At 34.1% G+C, this 15,375-nt stretch overlaps 1 protein-coding gene and 1 non-coding gene across 2 annotated transcripts; one reads left to right on the top strand and one right to left on the bottom strand.

Annotated features, from left to right (window-relative positions):
* The first annotated feature begins 6,920 nt into the window (after positions 1-6,920).
* LOC107178674 (uncharacterized) lies at positions 6,921-7,358 on the top strand. The gene has a single exon (XM_015534129.1). It carries the CDS (start codon positions 6,921-6,923, stop codon positions 7,356-7,358), a length of 438 nt encoding a protein of 145 aa, XP_015389615.1.
* Positions 7,359-10,163: 2,805 nt separating this feature from the next.
* Positions 10,164-10,272, bottom strand: LOC127898726 (small nucleolar RNA R71). The gene has a single exon (XR_008050571.1). It is a non-coding gene; the product is annotated as a small nucleolar RNA R71 (small nucleolar RNA).
* Between the last annotated feature and the right edge of the window lie 5,103 nt (positions 10,273-15,375).

Below are 15,375 nucleotides of genomic sequence, written 5' to 3' on the forward strand. Positions count from 1 at the left end.
GTATGAGTTGAAGTAACTCTTGCTTTTGAATTTGTTTGGGAATTTGGATAATGGTTGGAATTGTATCTGTGTCTGCAAGGATCATTAGTGCATCACTGGTTGTTTGTGCAGTTGGGAGATCTAGCGCATGATTTTACAATCGATACACTATTTGGTGATGGAGTGTGGCTATTTTGGAAGTGGATATTTGTTCTGCTCTTTGAAGTTGGATTTGGACTTTCAGTGTTGTTGGAAGGTTTGGATCTTCTAAAGACATATTGAAATCGGGGTAGAATGTTAACAAGACACTCCCAACATGGAGAGTGGTTAAAACTGTGCCAATAACATGTTGATATTGTTTGAATCTTGTGTCAAGGAGGGCAATTTTGGCTGTGACGGGTAAGCCTTTTCTGCCATGTAAGGTGAGGATAAGCCTGACACCACCTAAATGGAGGTGTGCATACCCTTCTCATTTCCAGTTGGATACGAGATCTGTTGGTATATCCATGGTGACATATTGTTCACTTTCAAAGGCTTGAAGAGTGCATTGATCAAATCGTGAAGACTGGATGTATTCTTTAGGAAGAGGTCTTTTTGTGGAAATCAATGTTCTGATGCTTCGAGTGAAGGAAGTTTTTTGTTTGTAAAGATGGTAAGGACTCATAACTGGGAACTGGGATTCATTAATCTGAGCAGATTCAGGAATATACGAGTATTCCACAAGATTTTTTATTTTTGAGGCTACGTGTTTTTGACAAGAACTAGGTAAAGAAAGAGTAGAAGAGAGAGAAATAGGAGAGGATTTTGATGAAGCTATTTCGGTTGAAGAGGAAGAAGATGCCATTTTTGATAGAGTTTCTTCCAGGTTTTGAATAATAATACTTGAGAGAATAAACCATGATACCACCTCTAGAAAAGGTAATTGGGCCGGTAGTCCTTGATACTAGCGCGTAGTATGCTCAATCCTCGAATCCTTCCTCCGGATTATTGGGAAAACCGTATTGAATACTTCAGAGCCGCCAACGGAAAATTTTTTTAAACTTCTCTCATTACCAAAAAACCCATTGGTATCCAGTTTTTTCCCAACTGTATCATTTTGCAAAAGATTGTTGGTTCAGAGTTACCAGACAAAGATCTTCTCCTAGGATTTGATATCCTTCAACTGGTAAAAAATCTCTTCATTACACCAACAGGCATTAAATTCAAACAAATTTTTATGTCCTATACAGATGTTCTCCGTCTGTATACATTATCATATACAACTCCTCCTTATACCTCCATTTCCCAAAAGTTCCTTGAACTTTGTCTTGAAAATCACTCTCAATTTACGCATCCCTCACCACTTTGGAAAAATGAACAGTTTTTCATCCATCTTCCTTTCAAGCTTAATGAAGATATCAATCCCACAAAAGCTACACATCCAGGGATGCCCCCATCTGATCTCTCTCTCGCCAAGCAAGAATGCACTCAATTGCTTCGGCAAGGTCTCATAGAACCTACTACTTCAGATTGGGCTTGCCAAGCCTTCTATGTTGAAAAACAATCTGAATTAGTTCGTGGTAAAAAGAGATTAGTCATTGATTACCAGCCACTTAATGCTTTCCTTAAAGATGATAAATTTCCTCTTCCAAAGATCTAGTCCCTAAGGATTCGAGGATTAAGCATATTGCGTTGTGCGCCAGTATCAGGGAAACCAATGACTGAGGCAGGTTTATGGAATTTGGAAGGGATGACTGAAATTTTTACTGAAGGACCAGTAAGTTTGGGATGAATGTGGTTAATTTCTTGAATAGTGGAGATCACAGAAATTTCATCCGTTTCTGAATCTGTTGATTCGACAAGAATGAAGGCTATATGATCATCTTTCTCTGACTGTTCTAGCACTATCATAGTTTAGGTATAACAACGCCACGTACCTGTTTCACCCAGTGGTATCAGAGCCAAATGACCTTTTTTAGAGGTGGTATCATGGTTTAGTTCTCTCAAGTATTATTATTCAAAACCTAAAAGAAACTCTATAAAAAATGGCATCTTCTTCCGCTTCAACTGAAATAGCTTCATCAAAATCCTCTCCTATTTCTCTCTCTTCTACTCTTTCTTTACCTCGTTCTTGTCAAAAACATGTAGCCTCAAAAATAGAAAATCTTGTGGAATACTCGTATATTCCTGAATCTGCTCAGATTAATGAATCCCAGTTCCCAGTTATGAGTCCTTACCATCTTTACAAACAAAAAACTTCCTTCACTCGAAGCATCAGAACATTGATTTCCACAAAAAGACCTCTTCCTAAAGAATACATCCAGTCTTCACGATTTGATCAATGCACTCTTCAAGCCTTTGAAAGTGAACAATATGTCACCATGGATATACCAACAGATCTCGTATCCAACTGGAAATGAGAAGGGTATGCACACCTCCATTTAGGTGGTGTCAGGCTTATCCTCACCTTACATGGCAGAAAAGGCTTACCCGTCACAGCCAGAATTGCCCTCCTTGACACAAGATTCAAACAGTATCAACATACTGTTATTGGCACAGTTTTAACCACTCTCCATGCTGGGAGTGTCTTGTTAACATTCTACCCCAATTTCAATATGTCTTTAGAAGATCCAAACCTTCCAACAACACTGAAAGTCCAAATCCAACTTCAAAGAGCAGAACAAATATCCACTTCCAAAATAGCCACACTCCATCACCAAATAGTGTATCGATTGTAAAATCATGCGCTAGATCTCCCAACTGTACAAACAACCAGTGATGCACTAATGATCCTTGCAAACACAGATACAATTCCAACCATTATCCAAATTCCCAAACAAATTCAAAAGCAAGAGTTACTTCAACTCATGCCTTTGGAATGGCTTACTAATTATGAGCAATTCCATCAAAATTTAGAACCTGTCCAGACGTCCCAAGCCTTCTTCGAAAGAAGATTAAACGGACAAGTCAAGATGTCTTTTCAGACTCCTGACAACCCAAGCCAAAATCTGCCACGGCTCTCCTATACTGCAATGATTACTGCAGTCTCTATTGGACAAGAGTCCAATCTTCCAATCTATGGATTTTCCTCAGAAGGGTATCTAGTATATCCTAACAAAGTCAACAGACACTTCTTATGGGATGTTCCAGAAGCCCATATGTGTAATCCAGATTGTCCCTGCTTGGATGATACAGATGATGATGAAGACTTTAAAGTCATGAGACGAAGGCGGAGAAGAAAGAAAAAGCCTTCTATTCCTAAAACTCCGTGTCGGCCCTATTTCTCAGGACCTCCGGATGATCCAGAATCAGATCAACCTTTACCCATCTACAATAAAGCACTCAGGCAGATAAAAAAAGAATCCTCATTTAAGCTTGTCCCTGTCCAACCATAAATCAAGTCATGCTTAATGTTCTCATCTTCTAGCCAATCATACCAAGAAACCTTCCCTCCACTCGAACGACACACAAACCCCCAAACCAAAGTTGTTTCTCAACCTTATGTCTAATCCCCAATCACATCCTCTGGCACACCAGAAGCACCAAAGCAATATGAAGCAGTACTGAACTGGCAAACCCAAAATGCCAATGCTCAGAACCAAGCTCTCCACCATCTTGGAAAAAGGATTGACAAAGTGGCATCACAGGTGTCACAAACAGAAATAAAGGTGGATACCATTACTGCCCGGCTTGAACAAATTTATTCAAATCTGCAGAACAGAATCTTTGAATTGGATATCGATCTCAGAACAATGATAAATAATTGTATTTGGGGTCCAAAATTCAATAAGAAAGGAGCAGAGATTAGAAAGCTAAAGGCAGAATTGGCCAGAATTGATGCTGACAAGGCACAACCTTCCCTTTTTACTAAAACCCAGTCCATACCTATCCCTGCACCACTATTCACATCCTATCAGCCTTTTTACACTCCTTCTAAACAGTCAACTTACGATCAATTCTTTGGTCTTTCCCATCTCCATTCCACTAATCCAAATATTCCTTCAGTTCCACCACCAAAGCCTACCTCACCAAAAAGATCCAAATCAAAAGTCAAAATCTCAAAACCTCCACCCAAGGAAGATCTTCAAGTTCCAGAAGACTCTCCTAAAGTAACTCCTGAACCTCCAAAGAAAGACAAAGCTCCAGCTTACCAATACCATTATCAGCAGATTGATTCTCACACCATTGATTCAGATTCATCTTCAGAAGCAAGTTCTCCCTCCACAGATACTTTTAGCTCATCTGAACAATCTTCTTTAGACTCAAAGACTCAATATGCAAATATTTCTGGTCTTCTAATGGCCACAAAAGCATAAGATCCTAGTACATCCACTCCTGTTGTTGATGAATCTTCTGATGATAATAATGATGACCAAGGCTCACAAACAAAACCATTTCCACCAGTTCCTTCGGTTTCTGAAAATTCTTCCAAACCATCTTCTTGACCATGGTTTACATTTAATGACATCCCTCGTCACAAATGGCAGGCTCGACATTAAGAATTTGCTGCATGGATTGATGTACAGATGACAAGGCCTCATGCACAATCTCAAAATGTTCTCCGAGAATTTTGTTCCAGATTTACTGGATCTCTAAGAGATTGGTTTGAAAGTCTAGGCGAATATAGACAACTCTAATTGATTCAAACCACCATTCCTATCGCTCTTGCAGTTATTTATGAGCAGTTTATTGGAGAACCCGCAGCATCAACTGAAGCATCTAGAAAAGAATACCACCAGGTGAAATTATCTTGACCCACTTCGATTTGGAGTATTACCCGATATCTTACAAGCTCCATCACCTATTTATGTTTGAGAAAAATGTAAATAATTATTTTGTTCAGTGAGGTTGTGCCAAACAAAAAAAAAAGAAAAAAAATAATAATAATAGGTGAAAAAATAATAATAATAGGTGAAATAATAATAAGATTTCTATTTTTTCTCAAACATATATTTTATTTTTTCCTATTTTCCTTCATTTGTTAGCCATGTTCTTAGCCTACGTTACATCCTAATAAAAGTCCTTCCTGATTTTAGGGAGCTATAGTATGAAGTAGAAGCTAGTTATATTGGCTAAAAAGATGTAGTGGTGCATAAAAAAATAAAAATAAATAAATTGGGTTGACTAGCATTTTGTTTGACTTGAGATCAGATTATTTCTAAGTTGAGGGCATATATTCTTTCATCCTGGTGAGAGCGTGTGATATTATTTCTTTATTATTTTCTCTCAATTTACCATTCATTGGAGTACTATTTTTATTGGGTTTAATTTTTTTGTGAGAGTGTCACTACTACCAGTGAGATTTTGGGGTTTGACACGTTATTCTTGAAAGTAGCTTTGACAAAGTCTGCTGAACTGATGCATGTGAATGGTTGATGTGGGTGTGATGTTTCTTTAGATTGGAGATAATGCTTATACTTTTATTTGACTACTATAATTAGTCTGATTGAATAAACACGGGTGTTTAAAAAAAAAAATCATTTTAGGTTTGAATTTTGTTTTCGCTTTATTTGCTAGGGACTAGCAATAAGCTGGTTGGGGGGGTGTGTTGAGTGTTAGAAAATATATATTTATAAAGGAGAAAATCATCATTTTACATTTCAAGTCTTACTAACATCCTTACTTTTATGTTATTTAAGCTTCTTGTGGTTTAATTATGTGTGTTTTATTTTAATTAAGTATTTTATGTATTTTAGGGGCATCATGGTCATTTCACAATAACAAGAGCTCAGACGGTAAAACGGACATCACTTTTGAACTCAGGACAGTCGAAAACCTTAGGAGGAAAAATGACATTGTTTACATGTACGGTACTATTCACATGTACAGTATTGTCCATGTTACTGTTCACGACACTGTTCACACATACGGAATGATGACGTGGCATTGACTGATGATGTGGCATTGATTGATGATGTGTCACGATTCCATTGGAGAAAATTCTTATGCACTGTTGATCAGTGACGTGGCAGCATGTTAGTAGTGGACCAAAAAATCATGCGTACGGTACATGCATATACACAACATTATTTTCAACCAAAATGCATCACTGTTCAAACCGCATACTGTTGATTGATGACGTGGCGCAATCCTGAGCATCCAAATTGTTTTTAATCTGATGGCTATAATTTACTCAATGTATCTACAAAAAGGGGGTCTCTGCCCCCTAATTTGGCATCTCTGAATTCATTTTTTAGATCCATTTTCTGTAATTCCTTCTCCATCTTGTATTTTCTACGTATTTTAATAAATTTCCATTTTACCCCTAGTTCAATTATGAGTAGCTAATTTTCTTTCAAGCTTGGATTGAAGCTGAAGTCTCAACATGTGTCATGGGCTTTATTTGGTAAATTTATTTTCTCTTCCCCTCTAATTATTGTGGATATTTTGACTTTTTGTCGACTAATAATAATAACATTGTCTAGATACCATCCTGGTTTCACCGGCTCCCTAGTACAAGGTTATTATTATTTGGCACGATAAGCACTTAGCACCATATTGATTAGAGTGTGGTTTATGAGGTGTGGAATCCCCCCCTCATGATTTAATTGGCATTAATAAGAAATATTTAGCCCATGGTACATGTTGATACAGATCCAGATACCGAAGCGCTTCTATTTCAATAGATTTCTCTTCAATTTATTCTTGCCATTTTAATTTAAGTTTTAGAATATTCCAAATCATTTTCACCAGAAATTCAACCACCCATTTAGAAAATTAATTCTATACACAACTAAAATTCACCTCCTCGTGGGATCGACACTCGTCACCATTAATTTATTCTACAATAGATTCGTGCACTTGCGAGTTCAATAAAATTTGCACAACATCTAGTACACGGTAAAATCATATTTAAGTTTTGTATTTGCATAATTCTTAATTGTTTGCTTATAGTAAAATGCTAGTTTTATATTTTTTTTTTAATTTTGCTTATTGGCTTGATTGTAGGTTCGACATTTAATATGTCAAGTTCTTTGCCCACACCACACTTAATGGATGATGAAAGCAATCAAACTCAAGGTGAATCAGCCGCTAGTGTTACTCATGGTGGGTTACGACGTAGAGGAAGGTTTAGGTCAATTGTGTGGGAGCATTTCGAGAAGAAAAAAATTAACGGGATTGATAAGGCTGTCTGCAATTATTGTAAAAATGCATTGGTAGTAAGGAGTACTGATGGAACAAAGCACTTGCACGATCAATTAAAGACATGCCAAGTGAAAATGGAAATAGAGGCCACAGAATTCCCACCGGCAAAGAAATCTGCCAGTGAAAAAGGGAAGACTGCAGTAGAAACTCATTTTGATCTTGATATTACGAGGAGAAAAATGGCACGTGCTAGTGTCATGCATGAATACCCTCTGATTATTGTAGAGCATCAGGGGTCAAGGGATGTTATGTGATTAGTATTAAAAATTATCTAATTATCAAGCGATAATAATATTATTTTGTGCTTATGTTATAATTTATATTTGTGTTTATGCAATATATTAGGAATTATTAATTATGTTTTAAATATATCTAATTTTGTGTATTTTTATGTGTTTATTAGGAAAAATATTATTTTCACGTAATTCGAGGCTCCAAACAGATAAACGAAGGTCAAATTTGGATTCTGGAGGTCCGAAAACCTTAAGATCAGTCAAGATCGGCTTAAAATTGGGCTTGTGTAAAAAGAGTTGACTTTTCCTATTGACCGAGCACTGATTGGATGATGAAATGAGCTTACAATAGATATGAATGCATGGGATAGCTGACAATTTTGAATAAATCTCAATCGTTCATGATTCAATGGCCATAATTGTGCCACGTGGCAATGGTTGGTGAAGCAAGTTGTAGGATCCGAATCTTTGTATTTGGGTCGACCCGATCTACCCATTAACCTGCCAAATCTCAACCGTTCTTTAGGCAAATCGGACGAGTCAAACGATGCCACGTGTGATGTTGACTTTTGAAGTTTGACCAGCCATTGGATCTTGATCTAAAGGTTGTGAGGAGCACATGCATGTAGCTTATGATGGACCGCAACACACTGGATTATGAATTTATTTTTCTATAAATAGAGCCTCATTTTATGTTTTAATCATCTCTCTACAACTCTCTGCTTCTCAAATTCTCTCCATCTCCCTGTAATCTTGATTTTCAGGTGTGTTTTTAATATTTTGTATAATTATTTTTATAAATAAAATTAGTTTTATTTCCAATTTTAGTTGTTTTTATTACTTTTAATTATAAGTAATTCAATTTTACTACTTCTTTTTATTTCAATTATGCTTAACTAAATAATATTAGTTAGGGGAAGGTAAAACTCTTAGGAAATAAATATGATTTAAGCAAATTCTATTTTTAATTTTATAAATTAAATTATTTTCTATTTATTTTATACATATTTTATATTTTGAAATTTTGATTTATTGTAGACAAACAAATGAATTTGGCACAATAAATTCTTAATAGCTTAATATAAGGTATGGTAAAATGGTATTTTAACTTATTGTAGACAAATTAAATTTTGGCACAATAAATACTTAATCCATCATAAAATTAAAGGGAAAATAATAATAATTTATATAACTAATCTTTTGGGCAATAAATCTAAAAAAAAGGGCAAAAAAAATTTATTAAATTTTATTTACTACTAAGAGTGGATCCATAACCCTAACTAGTTCAAGTTCATAGTTTCATTTAAATTAAGTTGTTTATATTCAAGTTTTAATTTCAATTTTTAGATAAAATAAAATAAACAAATTAAATTTTTTCTCTGTGGATCGACCTCAGACTCACCGAACTATAATACAACAAGACACTCTTATATTGGGAGTTTAAAATTACTTTTAAGTTATGTCAAGTTTTTGGCGCCGTTGCCGAGGAAAAATTTTTATTTGGTTTGTTTTTCCATTTTTTATTTTTCTCTTATATGTAAATTTTCATTTGCCCCTTTTTCCTTTTCTTAAATTCTCTTTTATTCTCACATCTTTCATAATTCTAGTTTCACCCCAACAATTCTTGTTTCTAGCTCATTCTTCTCATAATCACGTTTTGACCCCAACAGCTTTCAGAAGTTGCACGTTCATCGCACATGGCTCAATTCTAAACTTTTAAAAATTACGGTGTGGCCATAAAATTAAAAAATAATTTACAATAGGATCCCTAGACGAAATTCCTCAAAATAATCAAGACTTGGACTTACATCTTGGACATACTTTGGACATATTTTGGACATATTTGGACTTATTTTGGACTTAATTTGGACCAAACTAACTCTAACTACTAACTCTTAACTTACTAACTCCTAACTCCTAACTTTTTTTTATTTCAGTTATTTAATTTTCTGCATTTATTTTATTTGGTATTTATTTATTTATTTTTGCTTTATTGGTGGGTTCAACCACCAAACTAACTACTAACTCTTAATTTTTATTTTCATTTTTTTAATTTTCAGTATTTATTTTATTTTGTATTTTTTTGCTTTATTTTTTTATTGGTGGGTTCAACCATCATTTTTTTTAGTTATTTTATTATTTTGTATTTATTTTTTTATTTTTTGCTTTATTGGTGGGTTCAACTACCAAAATTGTTATTTAATTTTAGTTTTAATTTTCTTTTGTACACTCATATTATTTGCATATTTAATTTTTTTTATTTTTTTTATTAATTTGTGTGAATATTATCTTTATAACATAACAATTGCATGAGACGTTGGTCTCGATCTTCAAGTGGCCGGTTAATTCGTAGATCTCAATCTCCACCACCAATCATGGATGAGAACCAAGGCGAAAACTTTGTGCACGAACCTAATCCTCAGATTGATCAGGGAGATAATCATTCTCAACATGGGCATGATCAGAATCAATCAAAAACTCTGAGAGACTACATGAATCCAACTAGAACCGGAGCACCATCGTGTATAGTATTCCCTCCAGAAGCATCTCGATTCAACTTTAAACCAGGTATTATCCAACTTTTACCAACATTTCATGGTTTAGAATATGAGAATCCATACTTACATCTAAGAGATTTTGAGGAAGTTTGTAATACATACACGGACCAAAATTGTAGCATGAACATAATTAGATTAAAACTTTTTCCTTTTTCATTAAAAGATAAAGCTAAAACTTGGCTATAAAACCTTAGATCTGGATCAGTAAGAACTTGGAATAACATGCAAGAACAGTTTTTGAAAAAATTATTTCCACCTCATAAAACAAATTCTTTTAAAAGGTAAATCACTTCTTTCACTCAAAAAAATGGAGAAACATTAAACCAATGTTGGGATAGGTTTAAAGAGTTGCTTAACATATGTCCACATCATGGTTTTGAAACTTAGCGATTGGTCACTTACTTCTACGAGGGCTTAATACCCCAAAGTAGACAAGTTGTTGAAATGATGTGTAATGGTGAATTTAGGGATAAAAATCCTAAGGACGCACTAGATTACCTTGACCAATTAGCTGAAAATGCACAACATTGGGATACTGTTGAAACTTTTGAATTGACAAATAAGCAACAACCATCTCCATCTAGTGGAGGAATCCATAACCTTAGGGAAGATCATGATTTACAAGCAAAATTTGCATCCCTAGTTAGGAAGGTTGAAGCTTTGGAGCATAAAAAAAGTGATCAAGTAAAATCTGTTCAAGAAATTGCATGTAACATATGTAGTTCGAATGATCATTTCACTTAAGATTGTCCCACTCTGCCTGCATTTAAAGAATGTCTAAATGATCAAGCTAATGTCATTAACACTTTTAATAAACCAAACCCATATTCACAGACTTATAATCCTGGTTGGAGAAATCATCCGAATTTCAGTTGGAGGAATAACAATAATGCACAATCTTCACAAGCACCACCTCCACAAAATTTCCAAAACGCTCAGCCTTATGTACCATATGTTCCACCACCATGGAAAAATCTGGAAGACACAATGCATTCATTCATCAGAAAGCAAGATGTTATTAACAATCAAAATGCACAAACTTTTTCTAATTTCAAAGATACTCTTGTTAAAATTGCTTCTGCACTCACAATTCAAGAAAAAGGAAAATTTCCAGCCCAACCACAACCAAATCTTAAGATTCAACAAAATTCACCCACAGACCAAGTCAAGTCAGTTATAACTCTTTGTAGTGGTAAGGTTGTTGATAGACCTATGCCTGAACCTTGTGAAAATGATGAAAATTCAAAAGGTAAGGAAGGACTAAATGAACTTACACCTAGTGAAGAAATAACTAGTGTTCCACTTGAACCACCATTTCCACATGCATTGAATAAACCAAGGAAATCGAACCACTCTTCTGAAATTTATGAAATCTTTAAGCAAGTGAAAGTTAACATTCCTCTATTAGATGCAATCAAGCAGGTACCTTCATATGCCAAATTTTTAAAGGACTTGTGCACTGTTAAGAGGAAATTGAAGGTAAGAAAGAGTGCTTTCATGGCCGAACAGGTAAGTACAATTCTGTCTACTAATAATAAGTTGAAATATAAAGATCCTGGTTGTCCTACCATTTCTTGTATTATTGGTGATCACAGAATTGAGCATGCTTTACTAGATCTTGGTGCTAGTGTTAATTTGCTTCCATATTCAATTTATCTTCAACTTAATCTTGGTGAGTTAAAATCAACTTCAACTACACTTTTGCTTGCCGATAGATCAGTTAAAATACCAAAAGGAATAGTGGAAGATGTTTTAGTACAAGTTGATAAATTCATATACCCTGTGGATTTTATTGTCTTGGAAACTGAACCTGTTGTGAATAATTACAAACCAATTCCTGTAATTTTAGGTCGACCATTTTTAGAAACTACTAATGCTTTGATTAATTGTAGGAATGGTTTAATGAATTTATCCTTTGGGAATATGACTTTGGAATTGAATGTTTTCAACATATGCAGGCAACCTAATGAAGAAAATGAGAATGAAGATAATATTGATGAACAAAAGGAATTGCTTGAATCTTGTATCGAGGAAAATATTCAAAAAAGGGATTTTTCTGAACTTTCTAATGTTTGTTTAGTTAATTCAATTGAGTCAAATAAGCAACTTGAACTTAATATTTCTAATATAGATTCGTTGCTTGATTATGTGCAGACTTCACAAAATTATGATGACAAGCCAAAATTTGAGGAGCTTGGAAGTATTGAAAAGACAAAACAACAAGAAGCACCTAAACTGGAATTGAAACCTTTGCCTGAAGGATTGAAGTATGCTTTTCTTGGAGAAGAACAAACTTATCCTGTTGTGATTTCTTTTACTTTAACAAGCGACCAAGAAGGTAAGTTACTAACTGTTCTTAAAAAGCATAAAAATGCAATTGGATGGACTTTAAATGATATTAAAGGCATTAATCCCTTAATATGCACACATAGAATTAATTTGGAAGAAAATGCTAAAACATGTCAACAACCTCAAAGAAGATTAAACCCACACATGAGAAGTCCTTAAATTTCTTAATGTGGGAATTATCTACCCTATTTCTGATAGTAAGTGGGTAAGTTCTACACAAGTAGTGCCTAAAAAATCTGGAATCACTGTTGTTAAAAATGAAAAAGGTGAATTAATTCCAACACAAATTACATCTAGTTGGCGCATGTGCATTGATTATAGAAAGTTAAATGAAGCCACTAGAAAAGATCATTTTCCATTACCATTCCTTGACCAAATCGTAGAAAGAGTAGCAGGACATCCCTACTACTGTTTTTTAGATGGATATTCAAGTTATTATCAAATTCCTATAGCACTTGAGGACCAAGAAAATACCTCATTTACATGTCCTTTTGGGACATTTGCATTTAAAAGAATGTCATTTGGGCTTTGTAATGCTCCTGCAACATTTCAAAGATGTATGTTAAGCATTTTTTGTGATATGGTTGAACATTGTTTAGAGGTCTTTATGGATGATTTAACTGTGTTTGGGAATTCTTTTGATGATTGCCTTGATAATTTGGAGAAAGTTTTGAGAAGATGTGTTGAAAAAGAACTCGTGTTGAATTAGGAAAAATGTCACTACATGGTTACTTCTGGAATTGTTTTGGATCATGTTGTTTCTGTTAAAGGAATTGAAGTTGATAAAGCAAAAATTGAATCATATCTAAATTGCCACAACCAAAAACAGTTAGAGATGTGCGATCTTTTTTAGGACATGCAGGATTTCATAGGAGGTTTATAAAAAACTTTAGTGTTATATCTAAACCACTTTGTAACCTCTTATTAAAAGATGCACCGTTTGACTAGAATGATGATTGCCAAAAATCTTTTGAGAAAATAATTTGTCTTTTAACATCTGCACCTATTATGCAATCTCTTGATTGGTTTTTGCCCTTTGAATTAATGTGTGATGCAAGTGATTTTACTGTTGGTGTTGTTTTAGGATAAAAAAGGGATGGTAAGCCTTTTGTGATTTATTATGCGAGTAAGACTTTGGATAGTGCTCAAATGAATTATTCTACAACTGAAAAAGAATTACTTGCTGTGGTATTTTCATTAAACAAATTCCGTTCATATTTGCTTGGCTTTAAATCTGTTGTGTTTATTGACCACGCTGTTATGAGATATTTGATGAGTAAACAGGATGCCAAACCGAGACTAATTCGTTGGATTTTGTTACTTCAAGAATTTGACCTTACCATCAAAGATAAAAAGGGTGCTGAAAATGTCGTTGTTGATCATCTATCAAGACTCACATCCGAATTCTGCACTGATATAACACCCATCAATGATTCTTTACCCAATGAATTTTTATTTTCTGTTACTTCAATGCTATGGTATGCTAACATTGTTAATTTTCTTGTTATAGGTAAAATGCCTTTGTAATTGAATGCTCAAGAGAAGAAGAAATTTTTTGTTAAAATAAAGAAATTTTATTGAGATGACCCTTATTCAAATATTGCCCAGATCAAATTTTTCGGCGATGTATTCCTGATAATGAGGTAAGTAGTGTCATTAATTTTTGTCATTCTGAAGCATGTGGTGGACACTTTTCTTCAAGAAAAACTACTGATAAAATTTTACAGTGTGGATTTTATTGGCCTACCATGTTCAAAGACACATATGAATTTTGCAAAACTTGTGAAAAATGTCAAAAATTGGGATCAATTACAAAAAGAAACATGATGCCCTTAAATCTCATACTTGAAATTGAATTATTTGATTGTTGGGGAATTGATTTCATGGGTCCGTTTCCATCATCTTTTGGATTTGTGTATATATTAGTTGCAGTTGATTATGTCTCAAAATGAATTGAAGCAATTTCTTGTCGAAATAATGATAGTAAAACTGTAGTTAAATTTTTAAGAGAAAACATTTTAAGTTGATTTGGAATCCCTCAAGCCATTATCAATGATAGAGGTAAGCATTTTTATAATAAAGTCATTTGAGTCTTTAATGAAGAAATATGGAATTACACATAAAGTTGCTACCCCTTATCATCCTCAAACAAATGGTCAAGTTGAATTAGCAAATAGGGAGATAAAACAAATTTTGGAAAAAACGGTTAACCCTAACCGAAAAGATTGGTCTCTTAGACTTAATGATGCACTTTGGGCCTACCATTTTGCATTTAAAACGCCATTAGGAATGTCACCCTATTGGTTAGTTTATGGTAAACCTTGTCATTTACCTGTTGAACTTGAACATAAATCACTTTGGGCTATTAAAGCTTTTAATTCAAATTTAGATGATGTTGGTAATGTGCGAAAATTGCAATTGAATGAACTAGAGGAATCAAGGAATGATGCATATGAAAATTCAAGAATTATTAAGGTAAGAACAAAAGCATTTCATGATAAAAGAATTTTTTGAAAAACATTTGAGATTGGTCAAAAAGTGTTGCTTTATAATTCTCGTCTTCATTTATTTCCAGGAAAGTTAAAGTCAAAATGGAGTGGTCCATTTGCTATAAAAAATGTATATTCATATGGGGCCATAGAAATTGAGAATCCAAAGAACTGTGTCACATTTAAAGTTAATGGTCAAAGATTAAAACTATATCTAGAACATCACCCACATGACGAGGACATCGAAATTAATTTGGGTGACCCACCAGTTCTTGATTAAGTCTTTAATGATTGCTTTTTTTATTTTTTTTTGTTTTACTATTATTTTTTCATTTCATTGTTTGATTTTTTTTCTCTCTTGATTGATGCACTGTACATATTTTTTTTTAACATTATTTTTTTTGTGTAAGCGCGTTTGTTTGACAGTTGTACTTTCTCTCATCAATTTTCATTATTCATCATGAGTAGTTCAATAAGAAACTTCCTGTTCACACATCTTAAAAGACTTATACGAGTGAGATTTAATCTGAGAAGATTGATACAAAGCTGTAAATCACGTCCACTATGGGATCTGCAACCACCAGAATTCGTGTCCTATGTTGAGGATCTAGAAGGATAACTCAGAGCAATAGAGTGTGGTAT

The sequence above is a fragment of the Citrus sinensis genome, chromosome 1 (assembly GCF_022201045.2).
Source record: "Citrus sinensis cultivar Valencia sweet orange chromosome 1, DVS_A1.0, whole genome shotgun sequence".
Taxonomy (NCBI): Eukaryota; Viridiplantae; Streptophyta; class Magnoliopsida; order Sapindales; family Rutaceae; genus Citrus; species Citrus sinensis.